Source organism: Oncorhynchus gorbuscha, linkage group LG10, assembly GCF_021184085.1.
Source record: "Oncorhynchus gorbuscha isolate QuinsamMale2020 ecotype Even-year linkage group LG10, OgorEven_v1.0, whole genome shotgun sequence".
Lineage (NCBI taxonomy): Eukaryota > Metazoa > Chordata > Actinopteri > Salmoniformes > Salmonidae > Oncorhynchus > Oncorhynchus gorbuscha.
Genome location: NC_060182.1, coordinates 8,587,614 through 8,610,429, shown reverse-complemented (window position 1 = coordinate 8,610,429; position 22,816 = coordinate 8,587,614). Strand labels below are relative to the sequence as shown.

The following is a 22,816-nucleotide window of genomic DNA, read 5'->3' as shown; positions in this document are numbered from 1 at the left end:
AAAGTGTCACTAGTCTATGGATATGGGTTGGTTTTACCTTACACATACAAATCCTGTGATAATCTCTTCAAACGTTTTTTACCAAAGTAGCCCCCCTCCCTCCTCTCTCTTTTCACACATGTGTCTAAAGATTCCAAATACCATCGAAGATCATATGAATTTCCAATTCCACATCAATTTAAGTTTTAGTGATGCAGCTGAACAATGAGATCAGCACCTCGGGGGTTAAACTTTTTTTCAGTATCCAATGCATTCTGGGATGTAGAATGAAGCACAATGGCGGCGAAACTGAATCACTTGCAACTTTTTTGTGGTCTGTTATTTCTTTACAGCAATATTGCTACAAATTAGTCTAACGTTTGCTAAAGAGTTAACGTGTGACGACAATGGCTACATTTTATTTTGTCCTTGCATGGGTAATGACTGTTTTAACTGTCCTTGTAAACATTAACGTTTGCTACTCCGGTGTCTTTTGAATAATGATCTGGTGATGTGTAGGCTATGGTTGTATTTATTTAACGAGTCAAGTCAGTTGAGAACAAATTCTCATTTACAGTGACGGCCTACAACGTCAAGTTTATTTAACTTTGATTTATTCATGCAGATTAATGTATTTATTGCTATCTAGATGATTTTTTTTTTCACATATAAATTGTGATTAAACCAGCTAACTTCATAGTTGAAGTTGGTGTAACTATAGCCTAGCCAATTAAAATAATGAATTGCTAATGCCAATTTGGTTCCTCAGGTCGATTTGGAAACCAAGACTACCTTCTGGGGTCTTTGGCACAATGGCAGTGTGCCGCCACCACGCTCCTCCAGAATCAAATGTACCTTTTCAAAATCACGTTTCCTGGTGTTGAGCTCACCAGTCCGGTCCTTTTAAACCCATGAAGTGATGTGAACAAGTGCACACTTTGGGAGAAATGAGACACAGGAAGGATTCAATCTCACGCTCACAGCTGTGTCCCCCTTTTAACAGGTACATGTCCCCTACAGTGAGTTCTTCCAGCTAGAGGCCCTGACCCACTACCACTGCGTGGTAAGCCTAGAGGACTTGATGAAGCAGCTGGCCCCAACACTCTGGCCTAAGGGCAGCCTACTTAGTCAGCTGCCCAGAGGAGTGTAAGACCAGAAGTCCTGCCCCATGAAGGTGAGTGTTGTGATTGAGGTGTAGAGTCAGAGATGATTACTGAGGACTGTTGTTTAGGTATTGAGCCTAGTTACCAAAAAAATACACTTTGAAACTGGTCAGAGAGATTGTTCCATGACCTAGCATTCTGACAGTCTGTCTTTTTATATCAATTTAAATTCCTTTCTTGTAACTAACTAATTCATTGATTTGGTGGTGTTCATGCCTATGAAAAGAATGCCATGGCACAGTAAAACACTGCCCCCTGCTGGACTGTTACTATAACTATTTATCCCACACATCTCTCACACACAATCTACACTAAACAAAAATAGAATTGCAACATGGAAAGTGTTGGTCCCATGTTTCATGAGCAAAAAAAAAAAAACATTTCTCTCAAATTTTGTTCACAAATTAGTTTCCAAGTTTGGGGAAATTTCCTTTAGACATTAATGTTGTAAATGACTATTGTAGCTGGAAACATCAGATTACAAAAAAATGTAATATCTACATAGGCGTACAGAGGCCCATTATCAGCAACCACCACTCCTGTGTTCCAATGACACGTTGTATTAGCTCATCCAAGTTTATAATTTGAAAAGGATAATAGATAATTAGAAAAACCCTTTTGCAATTATGTTAGCACAGCTGAAAACTGTTCTGATTTAAAGAAGCAATAAAACTGGCCTTTAGACTAGTTCAGTATCTGGAGCGTCAGCATTTGTGGGTTCTATTATAGTCTCAAAATTACCAGAAACAAATGCCTTCTGAAACCTGTTAGTCTATTCTTGTTCTGGGAAATGAAGGCTGTGTACGACTCCCTTCACAGAACAGCGCAAACTGGCACTAACCAGAATAGAAAAAGGAGTGGGAGGCCCCGGTGCACAACTGAGCAAGAGGACAAATACATTAGTGTCTAGTTTGAGAAACAGACATCTCAAGTCCTCAACTGGCAGCTTCATTAAATAGCACCCGCAAAACACCAGTCTCAACGTCAACAGTGAAGAGGCGACTCTGGGATGCTGGCAGAAAGGATTCATCACCATGGTCCGGCTGAGGAGACATCAGATCGCCGTTCACACGCAGGGAGAAATGTTCTTCTGTAAATGAGCAACAGCTGTAAAAGCATGCAGGCCTTGAAACACACAGAATACAGAGAGATGTCCTGGTGCACGGTCCTGGTGCCCCAGCTCAGTTCCCTGTGATACAGGAGTATATGGGTCTGAGGCAGTATGTAGTGTAGGAGGGAGGAACAGGAACCAGATCGCTGCTCGGCTGCCCAGGCCATGTGTGGACGTACAGCTGAAGATTGGTTCTGGTTGGATGAGCTGGGAATACACACAAATACACACACTCAGTCGATGAGCTGGGAATACACAAATACACACACAGTCGATGAGCTGGGAACACAAATACACACACTGCCCGTGTGGCTCAGTCGATGAGCTGGGAACACACAAATACACACACTCAGTCGATGAGCTGGGAATACACACAAATACACACACTCAGTCGATGAGCTGGGAATACACACAAATACACACACTCAGTCGATGAGCTGGGAACACACAAATACACACACTCAGTCGATGAGCTGGGAATACACACAAAGCTACACACACTCAGCTGGGAATACACACAAATACACACACTCAGTCGATGAGCTGGGAACACACAAATACACACACTCAGTCGATGAGCTGGGAACACACAAATACACACACTCAGTCGATGAGCTGGGAACACACAAATACACACACTCAGTCGATGAGCTGGGAACACACAAATACACACACTCAGTCGATGAGCTGGGAACACACAAATACACACACTCAGTCGATGAGCTGGGAACACACAAATACACACACTCAGTCGATGAGCTGGGAACACACAAATACACACACTAGGTCCGTGTGGATCAGTCGATGAGCTGGGAACACACAAATACACACACAGCCCGTGTGGCTCAGTCGATGAGCTGGGAACACACAAATACACACACTAGGTCCGTGTGGATCAATCGATGAGCTGGGAACACAAATACACACACTCAGTCGATGAGCTGGGAACACACAAATACACACACTAGGTCCGTGTGGATCAGTCGATGAGCTGGGAACACACACAGCCCGTGTGGCTCAGTCGATGAGCTGGGAACACACAAATACACACACTTGGCCGTTGTGGCTCAGTCGGTAAAGCATGACCATGTGTTATAACCCCCTCACCATGACCATGTGCTTCCCGGATCTAGCTGAGATCCGCCGGGCCCTCAAGCTCTGGGTCAAGAAAACCCACCTCGCTGAGATCCAAAAGTTCTTCCAATAAGGTGAGCTTGGAGTGATCAATTAGATGATGTTCTTTGTCAGTAAAAATAAATACAAATACCCAGTACATCCATTTTTTTTTACAGGTGTTGCGATGTTGGTTAACATGCTTTGTTTGCATACTGCTATATTCAGTGTATCATTGTTTCTGTCCATGCCCAGGTGAAGGTGGTGAGCTTCAAGCCAGACGTGGCCCAGATGGACTTGTACATCATAAGCCAGTCTGACCACTTCGTTGGGAATTGTGTGTCCTCTTCCTGCTTTTGTCAAACGAGACCGTGATGTCCATGCCCGGCCGTCGTCTTTCTTCGGGAATGGATTAAGCTGGAAAATTTAACAAGCAAGACGAGCTGTGAAGATTTGCTCTTCCTGGAGAGTCTATGACAAATTGCTTTTAGAATGGCTTTTTAATCTTGGGTGAGGAGGAAGGACATTGCAGTGTAGGAATGTGATCCATACTCACTATTACAGTGATGTGGTGATAAAAATGTTTTTAGTCAACTCTGATCACTGTTCGCGGTGAATAAAGTAAAGCTCCCATTTTGTTTCCGCTAAACCCTTACGCAAAATAATGAATTTGTGTTTACCCTCCACAACACTACTGCTATTAAACAAGCAGTAGCATTATTACACACGCTGTATACATGACATTATCATACTCTTCATAGCATCAACAATCCAGGCTGCATTACATCCGGCAATGATTGGGAGTCCCATAGGGCGGCGCCCAATTGGCCCAGCGTCGCCTGGGGTTTGCCCGGGTAGGACGTCATTGTAAATAAGAATTTGTTCTTAACTGATTTTCCTAGTTAAATAAATACAACCATAGCCTACACATCACCAGATCATCAACTTCTATGATGCATCATCAACTTCTATGCTGCACAACGCATCACCGGGGGCAAACTACCTGCCCTCCAGGACACCTACAGCACCCAATGTCACAGGAAGGCCATAAAGATCATCAAGGACAACAACCGCCCGAGCCACTGCCTGTTCACCCCGCTATCATCCAGAAGGCGAGGTCAGTACAGGTGCATCAAAGCTGGGACAGAGAGAAGCTGTTTTTCAGGCTCTCTCAAGGCCATCAGACTGTTAAATAGCCACCACTAACATTGAGTGACTGCTGCCAACATACTGACTCAAATCTCTAGCCACTTTAACAATTAAAAATGGGATGTAATAAATGTATCACTAGTCACTTTAAACAATGCCACTATATAATGTTTACATACCATACATTACTCATTTCATACTGTACTCTATACCATCTATTGTCAATGCCATTCAGCCATCGCTCACCCATATATTTATATGTACATAATATAATAATATAATAATATATGCCATTTAGCAGACGCTTTTATCCAAAGCGACTTACAGTCATGTGTGCATACATTCTACGTATGGGTGGTCCCGGGGATCGAACCCACTACCCTGGCGTTACAAGCGCCATGCTCTACCAACTGAGCTACACAGGACCATGTTTTATTCATTCATTTACACTTGCGTGTATAAAGTAGTTGTTGTGAAATTGTTAGATTATTATTACTGCATGGTCGGAACTAGAAGCACAAGCATTTTGCCACACTCGCATTAACATCTGCTAACCATGTGTATGTGACCAATAAAATGTTATTTTATTTATAGCCACAGCTATAAACAAGTAACTGCCAAAATACAGGAAACACCAACAACATCTTAATACGCCATGAGTCAGAGCTGCTTCGATGCACCTTGGCGTAGATTCTACAAGTGTCTGGAACCTTATTGAAGGTATGTGACACCATTGTCCCATAATTTGGTGTTTTGTTGATGGTGGTGGAAAACGCTGTCTCAGGCACCGATCCAGAATCGACCATAAGTGTTCAATTGGGTCGAGATCTGGTGACTGAGATGGATGGCCCTGGCATATGGTTTACATTTTCATCAAACCACTCATGCTCCATTGTCATCCTATGGGGGCGTAGCCAAAACAATGGCCTACCCAGCATTTTTATATATGATTTATATATGTTAATTACTCAGGCACCGCACCTGCTTTCAATATACTTTGTATCCCTCATTTACTCAAGCGTTTCTATTATTTTGGGAGAACAAATTCATAATGACAGCCTAGGAACAGTGGGTGGTTCAGAACAACCTGGGATTCAATGGGATTCAATCTCGCAACCTTTCGGGTCACTCGCTCTAACCACTAGGTTACCTGCCACCCCCAACAGCTCACCCTGTTGAACCCTGGGTGGAGAAGACTCCCAGTGTAATGTCCCTGTCTTACTTTTCTTCTTTAATACTGTGTAAATTGGACCTGGTGGATGAGGGTGTAAAATAAACCTCTCAGGAGTGCAGTAACGGATCCTGCAGATACTAGTTATAGTGGGAGGTTGACCGTCTTCCTCATACATTTTTGTAATGTGCTCTAATAAGGCCAAAAGTAAAGGTTTACTATACTTGTGTACAACATGATTACGGTGTCTGTTTCTGATGTTTTGAAGTTTTGTACCTACTAACTAGTTGTATTATTGCTCTTTGATGAAAATAACTGGGAACATGGCATTTATGCAAGTAACTCTGAAATGTGGTGATGACTGAGCTTCCTGCGTGTGCACAGTGCAGATACATGGAAAACATTCAGGCTTCACGGGTGATACATGTCTGCAGCCTAAACTAATTAATGCACGTTCTCACTTTTTAGATGTTCAATTTCTCTATGCATTTAAAAAAAAATATATATATATATATATATATATATCCCAAGTTATATTGACACGATTTTGTAAAAATACATTTGTTCCAATTTATTATGAGGAGAGGTCTTTAGCTTTTACATAACAAGACAAAGACTCCGATTGGCTGCGATGTTAAAAGCCATAACCCGCACCTCTCCATCCGGGACAGTTTTCTGGGATGCAAAGGAACCGCTGCTCTAATGGCTGACTGGGTGGAAGCACTGGATTGACTGGTAACTAAGCGGACAATGTTTAATGTTGTCGTGAATTTTGCATTATAGCTAGTGAACAATGTCACTGAGTTTCACCTTAATTGTGTGCTTGTTCTCGTACATGGAGATGCCTCCCATCATCAAACTGTCCTTTCCTGAGAAAGGATGTGTTCGTTTTCCGTTGCTAGGCCGTCCGATCGAGGGTTGTTAGGGGTGCTGTCCCGATTCTTTTGTAAACGAGTTGGCTAGCAAAAATCACATTTTCTCATTTGTTTCCGGATGATGTGAACATGTTCTCCAATTTTGTTAGCTAGATATCTTATTGTTGCTACAATTGCCATAATTAGCATAACCGTAAAGCATTGACTATTTTTGTTATTTTAGCCTGTGCACAGCGATGAACTGGCTAGCTAGCTTGTTACCGTCAATCAACTAACGTTAGCTAGCTAGCATAGGAAGAGTTGATTATATTCCGACGCTTTCACTAGGGAGCACTGACCGATAACTATCAAGTTAGCTTGCCAAGCTAACGTGACTGTGTGTGCCAATAACTAACGCTTTAAAAAAAAAAAGTTTTGCTAGCGAAATTACTCAACTACAGTAGCTAGTTTAGCTCACCTAATTATGTTGTGTTCTTGCCTAGTTAGTTTTATTAACCAGCTAGCTAACAGTGTCACTGAAAGGTCAAGCTGGTAGTTAACTAAACGTCGCCGGCCAAGCTGTGTTGTTTTGTCAGCTTGCTAACTACACTACATTGACAAAAGTATGTGGACACCCTTTCAAATAAGTGGATTCGGATATTTCAGCTCCCGAGGGGCGCAGCGGTCTAAGGCACTGCATCTCAGTGCTAGAGGCGTCCCTGGTTTGATTCCAGGCTGTATCACAACCGGCTGTGATTGGGAGTCCCATAGGGCAGTGCACAATTTGCCCAGTGTCGTTATGGTTTAGCCGGGGTAGGCCGTCATTGTAAATTATGACCTTTTTCTTAACTGACTTTGCTGGCTAGTGTATAAAATCGAGCAGACAATTGTTGGCAGTAGACTGGCTTTACTGAAGAGCTCAGTGACTTTCAATGTGTCACCTTCATAGGATGCCTATCCAACAAGTCACTGTCAAATTTCTGTCAACTGTCAGTGTTATTATTGTGAAGTGGAAATGTTTAGGAGCAACAACGGCTCAGCCTCAAAGTGGTAGGCCACACAAGCTCACACAAGCAAAACAATTCTGTCCTCAGTTGCAACACTCACTACCAAGTTCTAAAATGCCTCTGGAAGCTAAATCTGCACAAGAACAATACCTCTGTAGACAATGCAAGGTCCTTGTTTGTCGAGATCGGTGTGGAAGAACTTGACTGGCCTGCAGAGACCTGACCTCAACCCCACCGAACACCTTTGGAATTAATTGGAACGCTGACTGCAAGCCAGGCCTAATCCCCCAACCAATCAGTACCTGACCTCACAAATGGTTTTGTGGCTGAATGGAAGCACATCCTCGTGGCAATGTTCCAACATCTGGGGAAAGCCTTCCCAGAAGAGTGGAGGCCAACTCCCTATTAATTACTATGATTTTGGAATGGGAAGTTCGACAAGCAGGTGTCCACGTACTCTTAGCCATGTTTTGTAGCTGCTAGCTATCTGTCTGAAAACGTTGTAGCCAGGAAGCAAGTTTGATGCACAGTGCAGAAAGTTCTTCATAATCACAAAAGAAAACATGAACTAATCGTGTTGGCAATAGCTATTTGAAAATAATCATGTGTTCAAAAATATATATTTTCTTACAGATTCTGATGTTGGCATCTCTGATATTGTGAACTCTTGACTCTGTACAATACTTGACGGAAAGAAACTCAAGGCCAGTTTGTCTGGGGACCAGTCACAATGTCTAAGACCAGAGAGTCGGTGAAGGTGGTGGTTCGCTGTCGACCCATGAATGAGAAGGAGCGAGCAGCTAACTTTGAGAGGGTGGTGCAGGTGGATGTGAAGCTGGGCCAGGTGGCTGTACGAAACCCCCGGGGGGCTGCAGCCCACGAACACCCCAAGGTCTTTACATTTGACTCTGTGTACGACTGGAACTCCAAACAGGTGGATCTCTATGATGAAACCTTCAGGCCCCTGGTGGACTCTGTCTTACTTGGTTTCAATGGGACCATATTTGCGTACGGCCAGACGGGTACAGGAAAGACTTACACTATGGAGGGGGTGCGCAATGACCCAGAGAGAAGGGGTGTAATCCCCAATTCCTTTGAGCACGTCTTCACACACATCTCCCGCTCCCAGAACCAGCAGTACCTGGTGAGGGCCTCGTACCTGGAGATCTACCAGGAGGAGATCAGGGACCTGCTGTCCAAGGACCAGTCCGGCCGGCTGGAGCTGAAAGAGAGGCCAGACACAGGTGTATATGTCAAGGACCTCTCCTCCTTCGTCACTAAGAGTGTACGAGAAATAGAGCATGTCATGAACGTGGGGAACCAGAACCGCTCAGTGGGCTCCACCAATATGAATGAGCACAGTTCCCGGTCACATGCCATTTTCGTCATTACCATCGAGTGCAGCGAGCTGGGCGTCGACGGAGAGAACCACATTCGAGTGGGCAAACTGAACCTGGTGGATCTGGCTGGCAGTGAGAGGCAGACCAAGACAGGAGCCCAAGGAGAGCGCCTGAAGGAAGCCACCAAGATTAACCTGTCCCTGTCAGCCTTGGGGAATGTCATCTCTGCCCTGGTGGATGGCAGGAGCACCCACATCCCCTACCGCGACTCCAAGCTCACCCGTCTGCTACAGGACTCCCTGGGGGGCAATGCCCGCACAGTCATGGTGGCTAACATCGGACCAGCATCTTACAACGTGGAGGAGACACTGACCACGTTACGCTACTCAAACCGGGCCAAGAACATTAAGAACAAGCCCCGCGTCAACGAGGACCCTAAAGATGCTCTGCTCCGAGAGTTCCAGGAAGAGATTGCTCGACTCAAAGAACAGTTGGGGAAACGCTCAGGGAAAAAGAAGAAGAGAAGGGGGTTTGGAGAAGCTGGCGATGAACTACAAGAGGACATAGAGGATGGAGAGACGGAGGAGGAGGATGATGATGATGATGGTGTAGAACCATCTGATAAAGTGGGTGCAGATTATTGGCGTGTACAGCAGGAGAAGTTGGAGAGGGAGAGGAAGGCCATCATGGAGGATCACAGTCTGGTGGCGGAGGAGAAACAGAGGCTGCTAAAGGAGAAGGAGAGGAAGATGGACGCCCTGAAAAAGGAGCAGGAAGCAGGCGAGATGCTTACTGCCAAAGTGAAGGTGAGGAGACTACATTCTGGTCCTTTTCACCCCAACATTCTCTTTTTTATTCTATACAGTACCCGGCAAACGTTTGGACACATCTACTCATTCAAGGGTTTTTCTTTATTTGTACTATTTTCTACGTTGTAGAATAATAGTGGAGACCTCACAACTATGGAATCATGTAGTAACCAACAAAGTGTTAAACAAATTAAATAAAAATGATATTCAAAGTAGCCACCCTTTGCCTTTATTACAGCTTTGCACACTCTTGGCGTTCTCTCAACCAGCTTCACCTGGAATGCTTTCCCCCCACATATGCTGAGCACTTGTTGGCTGATTTTCAAGGCAAAGGGTGGCTACTTTGAAGAATGTGTAACACTTTTTTGTTTGTTTTGTTTACTACTTGAAACCATGTGTTAATTCATAGTTTGTCTTCACTATTATTCTATGATGTAGAAAATGGTTAAAATAACAAAAACCCTTGAAAGAGTAGGTGTGTCCAAACTTTTCACTGTTATTTTGTGTGTTTCCCACCTCATGATTGTGTCCTCACCCAGGCAATGGAGAGTAAGCTTCTGATGGGAGGGAAGAACATTGTGGACCACACCAACGAACAACAAAGGATCCTGGAACAGAAGAGACAGGAAATTGCTGAACAGGTGATATGTGTGTATGGATGGACTTTTATTGATGGAGACAATTGAACACTCAATAGACGATCTTAATAGTATTAATTTGCCATCTGATCGTAAGAGTTAAATGATTTATGTGAGTAGTGTTCTTTGTGGGATTACACATCCTTGCCCTTACTGTGTGTGTGTGTGTGTGTGTGTGTGTGTGTGTGTGTGTGTGTGTGTGTGTGTGTGTGTGTGTGTGTGTGTGTGTGTGTAGAAACGCAGAGAGAGGGAGATGAAACAGCAGGTGGAGAATCGTGACGAGGAGACCCTGGAGTTGAAGGAGACGTACAGCTCTCTACAACAGGAAGTAGACATCAAGACCAAGAAGCTGAAAAAGGTCGATCAGGAACTGTAGCAAAATAGTACATTTGATTCCATAGAAAACTGTCCTTTTATGTTGTCAGTTCACTAGAGTTCAAATGAAATTGTGGCATGGACAATGTGTTCAGTTTTCCTTGGCACGTTTGTTTGTTTACACTGAAACGAATGGTGTTTTCGTCTCCTGTTGTGCTCGGTCTCATTATCCCTCTGATTTTTCTCCAGCTGTTTGCGAAGCTGCAGGCAGTGAAAACAGAGATCTATGAGGTCCAGGAGTTGCACATCAAGGAGAGGCAGGAGCTGGAACAGACCCAGAACGAGTTGACCAGGGATCTCAAACTCAAGTATGGACCCTGTCAGGCCACCAACCAGCACACGTTTCTCATTTCACACACACTATAAAAAGAATAAAAAAATTAAAAAATCAATGTAGTCTATTTTAGTTGTTCCCCTCTGACAATGAGTACATTCCTGGAATAAACATGAGTGATTAGCTTTGACCTGGATTTTTCCTTGAATATCAGGAAGTAACAAGGAGAGTTGTTCTAGATTAGGTTTTGTACTGTGGTTGGTTCCCCCTCACCCCACGACTGCCTAGGCTTCCTCCTATTATCAATAATAGCATCCTCAGGCTGTTATGAGGTCCCCCTGACCTTGTTATTCTGTCTGCCAGGCATCTCATCATTGAGAATTTCATCCCCATGGAGGAGAAGAATAAGATTGTGAACAGGGCGTTGTTCGACGAGGAGGACGACCACTGGAAGATGCGTCCCATCACACGCATAGAGGAGTATGTGCACATGAATTATGTAGTAGTTTGACATACACATGGTCAAATATGTGTACAAAACACGCTGCAGTAATGCATACATGCACAGGGTTTGGCCCAAATGGTTGGCAAATCCCTCGTGTAGGAATGAACACATACAAATTGTATGGTTGTCTTTTTGATAACTCTCAGTGACCAGCAGATGATGACCAGGCCAGTGTCAGCGGTGGGCTACAGAAGACCCCTGAGTCAGCACGCCCGCACGTCCATGGTGATGATGGCTGACGTCAGATACAAGGTATGATCTTCTTTATTCCCTCTGTCTTCTCCCGCCCCTCTGTCTTCTCCTCTCCCTCCCGTCCCTCTGTCCCTGGTGACTGTGACTCACACCTTGTCCTCTGAGTGGTAGCAGTCCCCCCCTCCTCTCTGTCCCTCTGTTCCTGGGGACTGTGACTCACGCCTTGTCCTCTGAGTGGTAGCAGTCCCTCCTCCTCTCTGTCCCTCTGTTCCTGGGGACTGTGACTCACGCCTTGTCCTCTGAGTGGTAGCAGTCCCCCCTCCTCTCTGTCCCTCTGTTCCTGGGGACTGTGACTCACGTCTTGTCCTCTGAGTGGTAGCAGTCCCCCCTCCTCTCTGTCCCTGGTGACTGTGACTCACGCCTTGTCCTCTGAGTGGTAGCAGTCCCCCCTCCTCTCTGCTCTCTGTCCCTGGTGACTGTGACTCACGCCTTGTCCTCTGAGTGGTAGCAGTCCCCCCTCCTCTCTGCTCTCTGTCCCTGGTGACTGTGACTCACGCCTTGTCCTCTGAGTGGTAGCAGTCCCCCCTCCTCTCTGCTCTCTGTCCCTGGTGACTGTGACTCACCTTGTCCTCTGAGTGGTAGCAGTCCTCTCTGCTCTCTGTCCCTGGTGACTGTGACTCACGCCTTGTCCTCTGAGTGGTAGCAGTCCCCCTCCCCTCTGTCCCTGGTGACTGTGACTCACCTTGTCCTCTGAGTGGTAGCAGTCCTCTCTGCTCTCTGTCCCTGGTGACTGTGACTCACGCCTTGTCCTCTGAGTGGTAGCAGTCCCCCTCCCCTCTGTCCCTGGTGACTGACTCACACCTTGTCCTCTGAGTGGTAGCAGTCCCCCCTCCTCTCTGTCTGTTTCCCCAGTCTGAGAATATCCTGATGCTGGAGATGGACCTTCCCGCTCGGACCACTAAGGAGTACGAGGGGCCAGTCATAGCGCCCACGGTAGCAGCAGCGTTGGAGGATGCTCTGCGGGAAGAGGATGCGATCCAGGTGGACGCCTCCAGGTTCCACAGCAGCCTCGAACCCACCAGCACTGGGGCAGTCAAGAAACCAAAGTCTGGGTAAGGCTCTGTCCCATTCTGTACAAATTGTATTTGTCACAGGCTTTGTAAACAACAATTGTAGACTAAAAGTGAAATGCTTACAGGGGGGGGAATAAAAATGTAAATAGAGAAATAGTAGAAAAAAGTAACACAAGGAATAAATACACAATGAGTAATGATCACTTGGCTATATACACAGGGTACTAGTCCTGAATGGGTGTAAAAGATAATTGAGGTATACATACATACATACATACATACATACATACATACATACATACATACATACATACATACATACATACATACATACATACATACATACATACATACATACATACATACATACATACATACATACATACATACATACAGTGCCTTGCGAAAGTATTCGGCCCCCTTGAACTTTGCGACCTTTTGCCACATTTCAGGCTTCCAACAAAACGATATTAAACTGTATTTTTTTGTGAAGAATCAACAACAAGTGGGACACAATCATGAAGTGGAACGACATTTATTGGATATTTCAAACTTTTTTAACAAATCAAAAACGGAAAAATTGGGCGTGCAAAATTATTCAGCCCCCTTAATACTTTGTAGCGCCACCTTTTGCTGCAATCACAGCTGTAAGTCGCTTGGAGTATGTCTCTATCAGTTTTGCACATCGAGAGACTGAATTTTTTTTCCCATTCCTCCTTGCAAAACAGCTCGAGTTCAGTGAGGTTGGATGGAGAGCATTTGTGAACAGCAGTTTTCAATTCTTTCCACAGATTCTCGATTGGATTCAGGTCTGGACTTTGACTTGGCCATTCTAACACCTGGATATGTTTATTTTTGAACCATTCCATTGTAGATTTTGCTTTATGTTTTGGATCATTGTCTTGTTGGAAGACAAATCTCCGTCCCAGTCTCGGGTCTTTTGCAGACTCCATCAGGTTTTCTTCCAGAATGGTCCTGTATTTGGCTCCATCCATCTTCCCATCAATTTTAACCATCTTCCCTGTCCCTGCTGAAGAAAAGCAGGCCCAAACCATGATGCTGCCACCACCATGTTTGACAGTGGGGATGGTGTGTTCAGGGTGATGGGCTGTGTTGCTTTTACGCCAAACATAACGTTTTGCATTGTTGCCAAAAAGTTCAATTTTGGTTTCATCTGACCAGAGCACCTTCTTTCACATGTTTGGTGTGTCTCCCAGGTGGCTTGTGGCAAACTTTAAACGACACTTTTTATGGATATCTTTAAGAAATGGCTTTCTTCTTGCCACACTTCCATAAAGGCCAGATTTGTGCAATATACGACTGATTGTTGTCCTATGGACAGAGTCTCCCACCTCAGCTGTAGATCTCTGCAGTTCATCCAGAGTGATCATGGGCCTCTTGGCTGCATCTCTGATCAGTCTTCTCCTTGTATGAGCTGAAAGTTTAGAGGGACGACCAGGTCTTGGTAGATTTGCAGTGGTCTGATACTCCTTCCATTTCAATATTATCGCTTGCACAGTGCTCCTTGGGATGTTTAAAGCTTGGGAAATATTTTTGTATCCAAATCCGGCTTTAAACTTCTTCACAACAGTATCTCGGACCTGCCTGGTGTGTTCCTTGTTCTTCATGATGCTCTCTGCGCTTTTAACGGACCTCTGAGACTATCACAGTGCAGGTGCATTTATACAGAGACTTGATTACACACAGGTGGATTGTATTTATCATCATTAGTCATTTATGTCAACATTGGATCATTCAGAGATCCTCACTGAACTTCTGGAGAGAGTTTTCTGTACTGAAAGTAAAGGGGCTGAATAATTTTGCACGCCCAATTTTTCAGTTTTTGATTTGTTAAAGTTTGAAATATCCAATAAATGTCGTTCCACTTCATGATTGTGTCCCACTTGTTGTTGATTCTTCACAAAAAAATACAGTTTTATATCTTTATGTTTGAAGCCTGAAATGTGGCTAAAGGTCGCAAAGCTCAAGGGGGCCGAATACTTTCGCAAGGCACTGTGGGTATATATATATATACACAAAAGTATGTGGACACCCCTTCAAATTAGTGTATTTGGCTATTTCAGCCACAACCGTTGCTGACAGGTGCATAAAATCGAGCACATAGCCATGCAATCTCCACAGACTAACACTGGCATTATAATGGCCTTACTGAAGATCTGTGACTTTCAACGTGGCACCGTCATAGGATGCCACCTTTCCAACAAGTCAGTTTGTCAAATTTCTGCTAGACTGCCCACGTGAACTAAGTGTTGTGAAGTAGAAAGGTCTAGGAACGACAACGGCTCTGCCGCAAAGTGGTAGGCAACGCAAGCTCAAAGAACGGGACCGCCGAGTGCAACACTCACTACTGAGTTCCAAACTGCCTCTGGAAGCAACATCTGCACAAGAACTGTTCATCGGGAGCTTTATGAAATTGTTTTCAATGGCCGAGCAGCCAAGCGTCGACTGGAGTGGTGTAAAGCTCACCACCCGTTGGACTCTGGAGCAGTGGAAACGCGTTCTCTGGAGTGATGGCAGTCCCACTGACAAATGTGGGTTTGGCTAATGCCAGGAGAACGCTACCTGCCCCAATGCATAGTTCCAACTGTAAAGTTTGGTGGAAGAGGAATAATGGTCTGGGGCTGTTTTTCATGGTTTGGGCTGGGCCACTTAGTTCCAGTGAAGGGAAATCTTCATGCTACAGCCTACAATGGCATTCAAAATTAATTCTGTGCTTCCAACATTGTGGCAACGGTTTGGGGAAGGCCCTTTCCTGTTTCAGCATGACTGTGCACAAAGCGAGGTCCATACAGAAATCAATGGTCGATCTTGATTGGTCTGCACAGCGCTGACCTCCACCCCATCGGACACCTTTTGGGATGAATAGGAACGCTTACTGCGAGCCAGTCTTAATCGCCCAACATCATCGCCCGACCACAGTAATGCTCTTGTGCCTGAATGGAAGGAAGTCCCCGCAGCAACTTCATATGAATGGTTTTGGACTGAGATGTTTGACGAGCAGGTGTCTACATACTTTTACTAATGTAGTGAATAAAGTGACTAGGCAGCAGGAGAGATAATAAACAGTAACGACATCGTATGTGATGAGTCAAAAGATTTGGTGCAAAAAGGGTTAATGCAGATAACCAAATAACTACCCGGACTAACTATTCAAATCAAACTTTATTGGATACATGCATACATAACATAACATAACATAACATAACATAACATAACATAACATAACATAACATAACATAACATAACATAACATAACATAACATAACATAACATAACATAACATAACATAACATAACATAACATAACATAACATAACATAACATAACATAACATAACATAACATAACATAACATAACATAACATAACATAACATAACATAACATAACATAACATAACATAACATAACATAACATAACATAACATAACATAACATAACATAACATAACATAACATAGCAAGTGTTATTGTGGGTGTAGTGAAATGCTTGTGTTCCTAGCTCCAACAGTGCAGTAGTATCTTAACAATACACAAATGTAAAATAGAATAAAGAAATATATACATATTAGGATGAGTAATGTCAGAGGGCATTGACTAAAATACAGTATATACAAACACAATTATTAGAGCAGTATGTAAACATTATTAAAGTGACTAGTGTTCCATTAGGGAAGTGGCCTTTGATTCCATGTCTATGTATATAGGGCAGCAGCCTCTAAGGTGCAGGGTTGAGTAACTGAGTGGTAGCCGGCTAGTGATGGCTATTTAAGTCTGATGGCCTTGAGATAGAAGCTGTTTTTCAGGCTCTCTGTCCCAGCATTGATTCACCTGTACTGACCTCGCCGTCTGGATGATAGCGGGGGTGAACCGGCAGCGGCTCGGGAGGTTGTTGTCCTTGATGATCTTTTATGCTTTCCTGTGACATCAGGTGGTGTAGGTGTCCTGGAGGGCAGGTAGTTTGACCCCGGTGATGCGTTGTGCTGACCTCACTATCCTCTGGAGAGCCTTACGGTTGTGGGCGGAGCAGTTGCCGTACCAGGCGTTGATACAGCCTGACATGATGCTCTCAAGTGTGCATCTGTAAAAGTTTCTGAGGGTCTTAGGGGCCAAGTCCTGTTGATGTGGATCGGGGCGTGCTCCCTCCACTTTTTTCTGAAGTCAACGATCGGCTCCTTCATTTTGTTGACATTGAAGGAGAGGTTATTTTCCTGGCACCACAGGGCCAGGGCCCTCACCTCCTCCCTATAGGCTGTCTCGTCATTATTGGTAATCAGGCCTACTACTGTTTTCTTCAAAGTTGATGATTGAGTTGGAGGCGTGGCCATGCAGTCATGGGTGAACAGGGAGTACAGGAGGGGGTGGAGCATGCACCCTTATGGGGCCCCTGTGTTGAGGATCAGCAAAGTGGTGTTTCCTACTTTCACCACCTGGGGGCGGCCCGTCAGGAAGTCCAGGACCAAGTTGCACAGGGTGGGGTTCAGACCCAGGGCCTCGACCTTAATGATGAGCTTTGAGGGTACTATGTTGTTGAAGGCTGAGCTATAGTTAATGAACAGCATTCTGATGTACAGTTGAAGTCGGAAGTTTACATACACCTTAGCCAACTACATTTAAACTCAGTTTTTCACAATTCCTGACATTTAATCCTAGTAAAAATGTCCTGTTTTAGGTCAGTTAGGCTCACCACTTTATTTTAAGAATGTGAAATGTTAGAATAATAGTAGAGAGAATGATTGATTTATTTCAGCTTTGATTTCTTCAGCCGCACCAATGTCAGAGGAAACAGTGTACAGCTGGCGACCGAAGTCAGCTTGCAGGCGCACAGCCCCGCCACAAGGAGTCGCTAGAGTGCGATGATACAAGAAAATCCCGGCCGGCCAAACCCTCCCATAACCCGGACGATGCTGGGCAAATTGTGCGCCGTCTCATGGGTCTCCTGGTGATGGCTGACTGTGACACAGCCTGGGATCGAACCCGGGGCTGTAGTGAAGCCTCCAGCACTGCTGCGCCACTCGGAAGGCCCAGCTGCAGAGGGCCCATGCCAAATCTTTTCAGCCTCCTGACAACTGTTCATGTGTGTGGACCATGATAATTCCTTAGTAATTAGGTGTTTTAATCCCAGGGTCCTTAGCTAGTGCTAAGCATTCCAACGTGTTCCTTTTTGTCCAGAAGGGAAATGGAAGTGTGGAGTGCAATCGAGATTGTATCATCTATGGATCTGTTGGGGCGGAATGTGATTTGGAGTGGGTCCAGGCTGTGAACCATGACCAGCCTTTCAAAGCTTTTCATGGCTAGAAATGTGAGTGCTACACGGCGATAGTCATTTAGACATGTTACCTTGGCGTTCTTGGGCACAGAGACTTTGGTGGTCTGCTTGAAAGATGTAAGTTTTACAGACTGAGTCAGGGAGATGTTGAAAATGTCAGTGAAGACACTTGCCAGCTGGTCAGTGCATTTTGAGTTCTGGTAATCCAGCTGGCCCTGCAGCCTTGTGAATGTTTAACGTGTTTAAAGGTCTTCCTCACATCGGCTACGGAGATCGTGATCACGCAGTTGTCCGGAACAGCTGGTGCTGTGTTGCTTGCCACAGTGTTGTTTGCCTCAATGCAAGGTATTTAGCTCGTCTGGTAGACTCTCGTCACTGGACAGCTCGCGGCTGGGTTTCCCTTTGTAATCCATGATAGTTTGCAAGCCCTGCCACCTCTGAGCGTCCGAGCCGGTTTAATAGGTTTTGATCTTGGTCCTATATTTACGTTTTGCCAGTTTGATGGTTCGTTGGAGGGCGTAGAATAATTTCTTATAAGCGTCCGGATTAGTGTCCTGCTCTTTGAAAGGGGGAGCTCTAGCCTTTAGCTCAGTGCGGATGTTGCCGGTAATCCATGGCTTCTGGCGTCCGTCCCCCACCTCTAGTTGCACAGGTGACATGCTGGTAGAAATTAGGTCAATGGTTTTCATTTTCCCTGCATTAGTCACTGGCCACTAGGAGCGCCACCTCTGGGTGAGCATTTTCTTATGGCCCTATACCGCTCTTTGAGTGTGGTCTTAGTGGTGGTAAATGGACAGCTACAAAAAAAATTAAGAAACTCTCTCTCTGTAAATAATGTGGTGCGTGGGTCAGCTGTTTATTTAGCGGCACCCACCCACAATTGCTAATAACCCATTGGCAACCGCCTGACTACATGTGAAAAAGGCCCACACCAAACCCTATCCTAATATAGATATAGAAATATAGAATATAGAAAATATATATAGAAAATGCACTCTGTGGAACGAATATTTTTTTTTAATTTCCCAGATTTTTAAAATGTATTTTTTTATTTAATTACATTTTTTTTAGATCTGTTTCTGCTTGTAATTTCCAACATTTCTGTCGGCTATTTGTTAGACAAGTTGACTATCATTAGATCCACGCAGCTTCTCTTCTGACATCATATGTTGACCAAGAAGACTAAATAAACCATTACTCAACAGAATGTCATACATTTTATAGAATGAATGCTTCAATCTAGTTGACATCTATAAAGTTTCTGTCATCTCCATTTGTGGAGCAAAGACGTTTTAGGGACCGGGGATAAAAGACAATAATGGAAACAAATAGAAATGTCCAAACGACATCAGTTTGACTGTTTGTATGGAAATAGAAAGCTGTGAAAACGACTCAATGTTTCTGAAAAAGAGTTCAATTTGGGCCGGATGCATATTTTATGTGGTTTAAATATAATCAATGTCTTTCACCTCCGATTCATTGAGGTAGAAATCTTTGTTCTTAATCGAGGTTAGTGATCGCTGTTCTGATGTCCAGAAGCTCTTTTCTCTTTATGTACAAAGAAAAGTTACGATCAGCGCAAAAAAAAAACACAATTGGTCAGAGCTATAAAATGGTCACTTCCCTCCAGTGCCATTCTGGGTTTTGTCCTTAGTTATTTCAGTAGGGAAGGTTTCTGCCTGTTTAGTATCACAGGTCTACTCGATACCACAGGGTTTATAAAGCAATAATCATAAGCAAATTTAGAAGCCATCCAATGATGTTTCCACATCGATGTCCCCCCCCCCCCCACCACCACCATACACACAAAAAAATGTTATCTTCTCTTCCAACCAGCCGACCTAAGACGGGTAAGAAGACTGGTACCCCTACCTCTCGCACCCCCAACTCTCCATACAGCCCCTCCAGCCCAGGACATCCTTTATACCCACAATCCCGCGGGCTAGTGCCCAAGTGATAACTCCACACATTTCCTGTTTTTGGACCCAAAATTGAGAAGAATGCTTTTTGTTTTGTTTTTCTACTGAGTCTTGCAGACTGATTTTGCAGTCTGCAAGAGAAAGTGACGGAGACTCCAGACTGATTCAAGCACTTTTTTAAAAATTATTTTTAAAAATATATTTTTCTTTTACCTGAGACCATAGCTCTTATCATTTTTATTTTTTAAAGAGATTTGTATCTACCTTTCCAACCCACATGGTTACTGCAGTACAATACTATGCCATCTGTGCGTGATGTTCCAGAGACGACAAGCGGTTGAATACTACCTTTCCTTATGGGGCCCACACATGTTCTTAATGTTAACAGATAAGGACGGTGTCCTCTAGACCAATTCTTTTTTGAGCTCTAGTTCACTACTATGCATGTGTCCTCCTGGGCCCCTCCTAGGTCTACAGTGTGATGGGAGGAGACGTGGACATGGGGGCTGGCATCGGAAAGGACAGATCTAAATGCTTTGCTGTGGGGGGGTTTGTCTCTGTCCAGAAGTGGTTGTCAATGTCCCTACTTTAGGTTTACAAGCTGTTATCCAGGTCTGTCTATACACAGTTGAGCTTTAAGTCTCTGTTGTCCAGGTCTGTCTGTACACAGTTGAGCTTTAAGTCTCTGTTCTCAATAAGTGGGGGAGTGTGTTGTTTGTACTACTTGGTGAACTAACTGTACAGGCCGGAGGGTGAAGCACGCTGCAACACGTCTGTCACGCGATGTGGCCGGTCGCTGCTGGAATCACAACATGCTGTTCTTCCTGGAGCACATATGGTGATATGGAAGAGGGGAACTAGAGGTCAACACAAGCCAAATCATCTATCAGGGTTCTGAGGTGCCTTAGATTCTCCAGACTCTACGGACCTACAGCAGCTGGCTAAAGGAGGTGCAGGGAGCTGTGTGTTGCCTCAACCTCATCTTTACCGACCTCCGATCTGGCTCCGAGTGTTCCTTGGAATCAACTGATTTGTTGTACCTTAGGTAGAAAGTTTTTCAAGAGGTCTCAATCAAAATGGACTTGGTCTGAAAAAATGAAGGTTGCTTTCCTTGTATGTTTTGGATAAATATGTAGTCTTAATTCACTGTTTATACCCTTGCATCTGAGCGTTGCCCCCAGTCCCTCTGCAGGGTTATACTACCCTGTGACAGTATATGTGTATACTATGATATAGAAAGTCCTATATCACCTTTTGCAGTTGTAAAAAATGTAATACTGAAAAAGGTTCACTTTATTTCTTTTTAGATAACAATTTTAAAAAATGTTTTCTTTGAAAGAGTATTTTTGGATTTTTATAATTTAAAGTGCACTTTAATTTTCTGACACGGTATGTGCATTTCAAATGGCTTTAGTGTTTAAGTCTGTTTTAAGGTCGGATCAACTGTTGCGCAATGTTTTTATATGGGAAGGATGCGTTTTCTCCTAAAATGTGATGTTCACTCAGATTCTGTGTTGAGACTTGTATGCATTTGGCATGAGATGGTAATCTTTATACAATGGTTAGCCCTTTTTTTAAATATATTTTTTTTTTACTTCTGACCATAAGGTTCATTCAGCATGATTTTAGAAAATTCTTACGTCACCAAGACATAGAATTTGGCATCTAAAATGAATCCCTACATTTATCCCGTTGTCATGTCACTGTATCTAAACTGTATGTATAAGATTCTGACATTCACGCAGATATTGTTTTCGCCAAATGTTAAAATTATGCAGATGCACTACTATCGGTGTGACTGGCAACGCAAGAAGTCAAATTCTTTTTGTAAAAAAAAAAAAAAAAAGTTTAAATAAAGATGACCTAATTACACATGGATCTATTTGAATTTAAATGAGTGAAACTGATGTGTGGTGGAGTTAGTGTATGATATCACATCCCAAACATTAAACTTTTGCATAAAATGGACTTTTATTAACTGCAGTCAAAAGCACAGCTCAAATTCCAAAATAACATCCGTAAAACACTGAAAGTACAACACACATTTGTCAGCACTTAAGGAATGGTTCTACAGTATACAAGCAAACTGGGAAAGACCTTTTATTGCTCATTCTACCACCGTATTGAAATAAAATAAAAGTGAGTCAGATGAACAAAACAATCTGCCAAGGGAGTAAAGATTTATCACTTAACATTAGAAATCAATGTGAAAGCGTTATATTAAAATGGACATCTGAATAGTTTTGACTAAAATGCCAATTTCATGCGACATACTGTAGATGTGACACTGGAGGCTGACGAAGTTAACTTATCTGAAGGTTGAATCGAGGTTAACATCCAGTCTGTAACTAGGGTATCGGTAGCAAGTATGAGCTAAATAATATATCTATAAAATTCTATTTATATGCAGATGACCACCACACAATGTATAACCAGACAAGCAAAAAAGATTTAATGTTCACACGTCATCAAAATGACAGGTTTCTTCTCTCTGCTGTTTTGACAGCACACAGTAGCTACATGCATTTCCTGTCCTGTCTTCCTGTCTTCTCACAGGTTTACAGCAGTGGCATGAGACACTACATGGCCAAAAGTATGCGGACACCCGCTCGTCAAACATCTCATTCCAAAATCATGGTCATTAATATGGAGATGGTCCCCCCCCTTGCTGCGATAACAGCCTCCAATCTTCTGGGAAGGCTTTCCACTAGATGTTGGAACATTACTGTGAGGACTTGTTTCCGTTCAGCCACAAGCATTAGTGAGATGGAGCACTGATGTTGGGCGATTAGGCCTGGCCTCGCAGTCAGCATTCCAATTCAACCCAAAGGTTTTCGATGGGGTTGAGGTCAGGGCTCTG

At 43.8% G+C, this 22,816-nt stretch overlaps 1 protein-coding gene across 2 annotated transcripts; it reads left to right on the top strand.

Moving 5' to 3' along the window:
• The first annotated feature begins 6,319 nt into the window (after positions 1-6,319).
• On the top strand, positions 6,320-21,834 carry LOC124045502 (kinesin-like protein KIF3B). Of its 2 annotated transcripts, none has more exons than XM_046364836.1 (9): positions 6,320-6,421; positions 8,181-9,693; positions 10,236-10,337; positions 10,570-10,692; positions 10,899-11,017; positions 11,347-11,463; positions 11,635-11,740; positions 12,593-12,792; positions 19,874-21,834. In XM_046364836.1, the coding sequence occupies exons 2-9, from the start codon at positions 8,278-8,280 to the stop codon at positions 19,992-19,994; spliced, it is 2,304 nt and encodes a 767-aa protein (XP_046220792.1). In that variant the 5' UTR covers positions 6,320-6,421; positions 8,181-8,277; the 3' UTR covers positions 19,995-21,834. The 2 variants fall into 2 exon arrangements, with proteins under 2 accessions (XP_046220792.1, XP_046220793.1); XM_046364837.1 differs by lacking the exon at positions 19,874-21,834 and adding an exon at positions 17,534-17,671.
• The last annotated feature ends 982 nt before the right edge of the window (positions 21,835-22,816 follow it).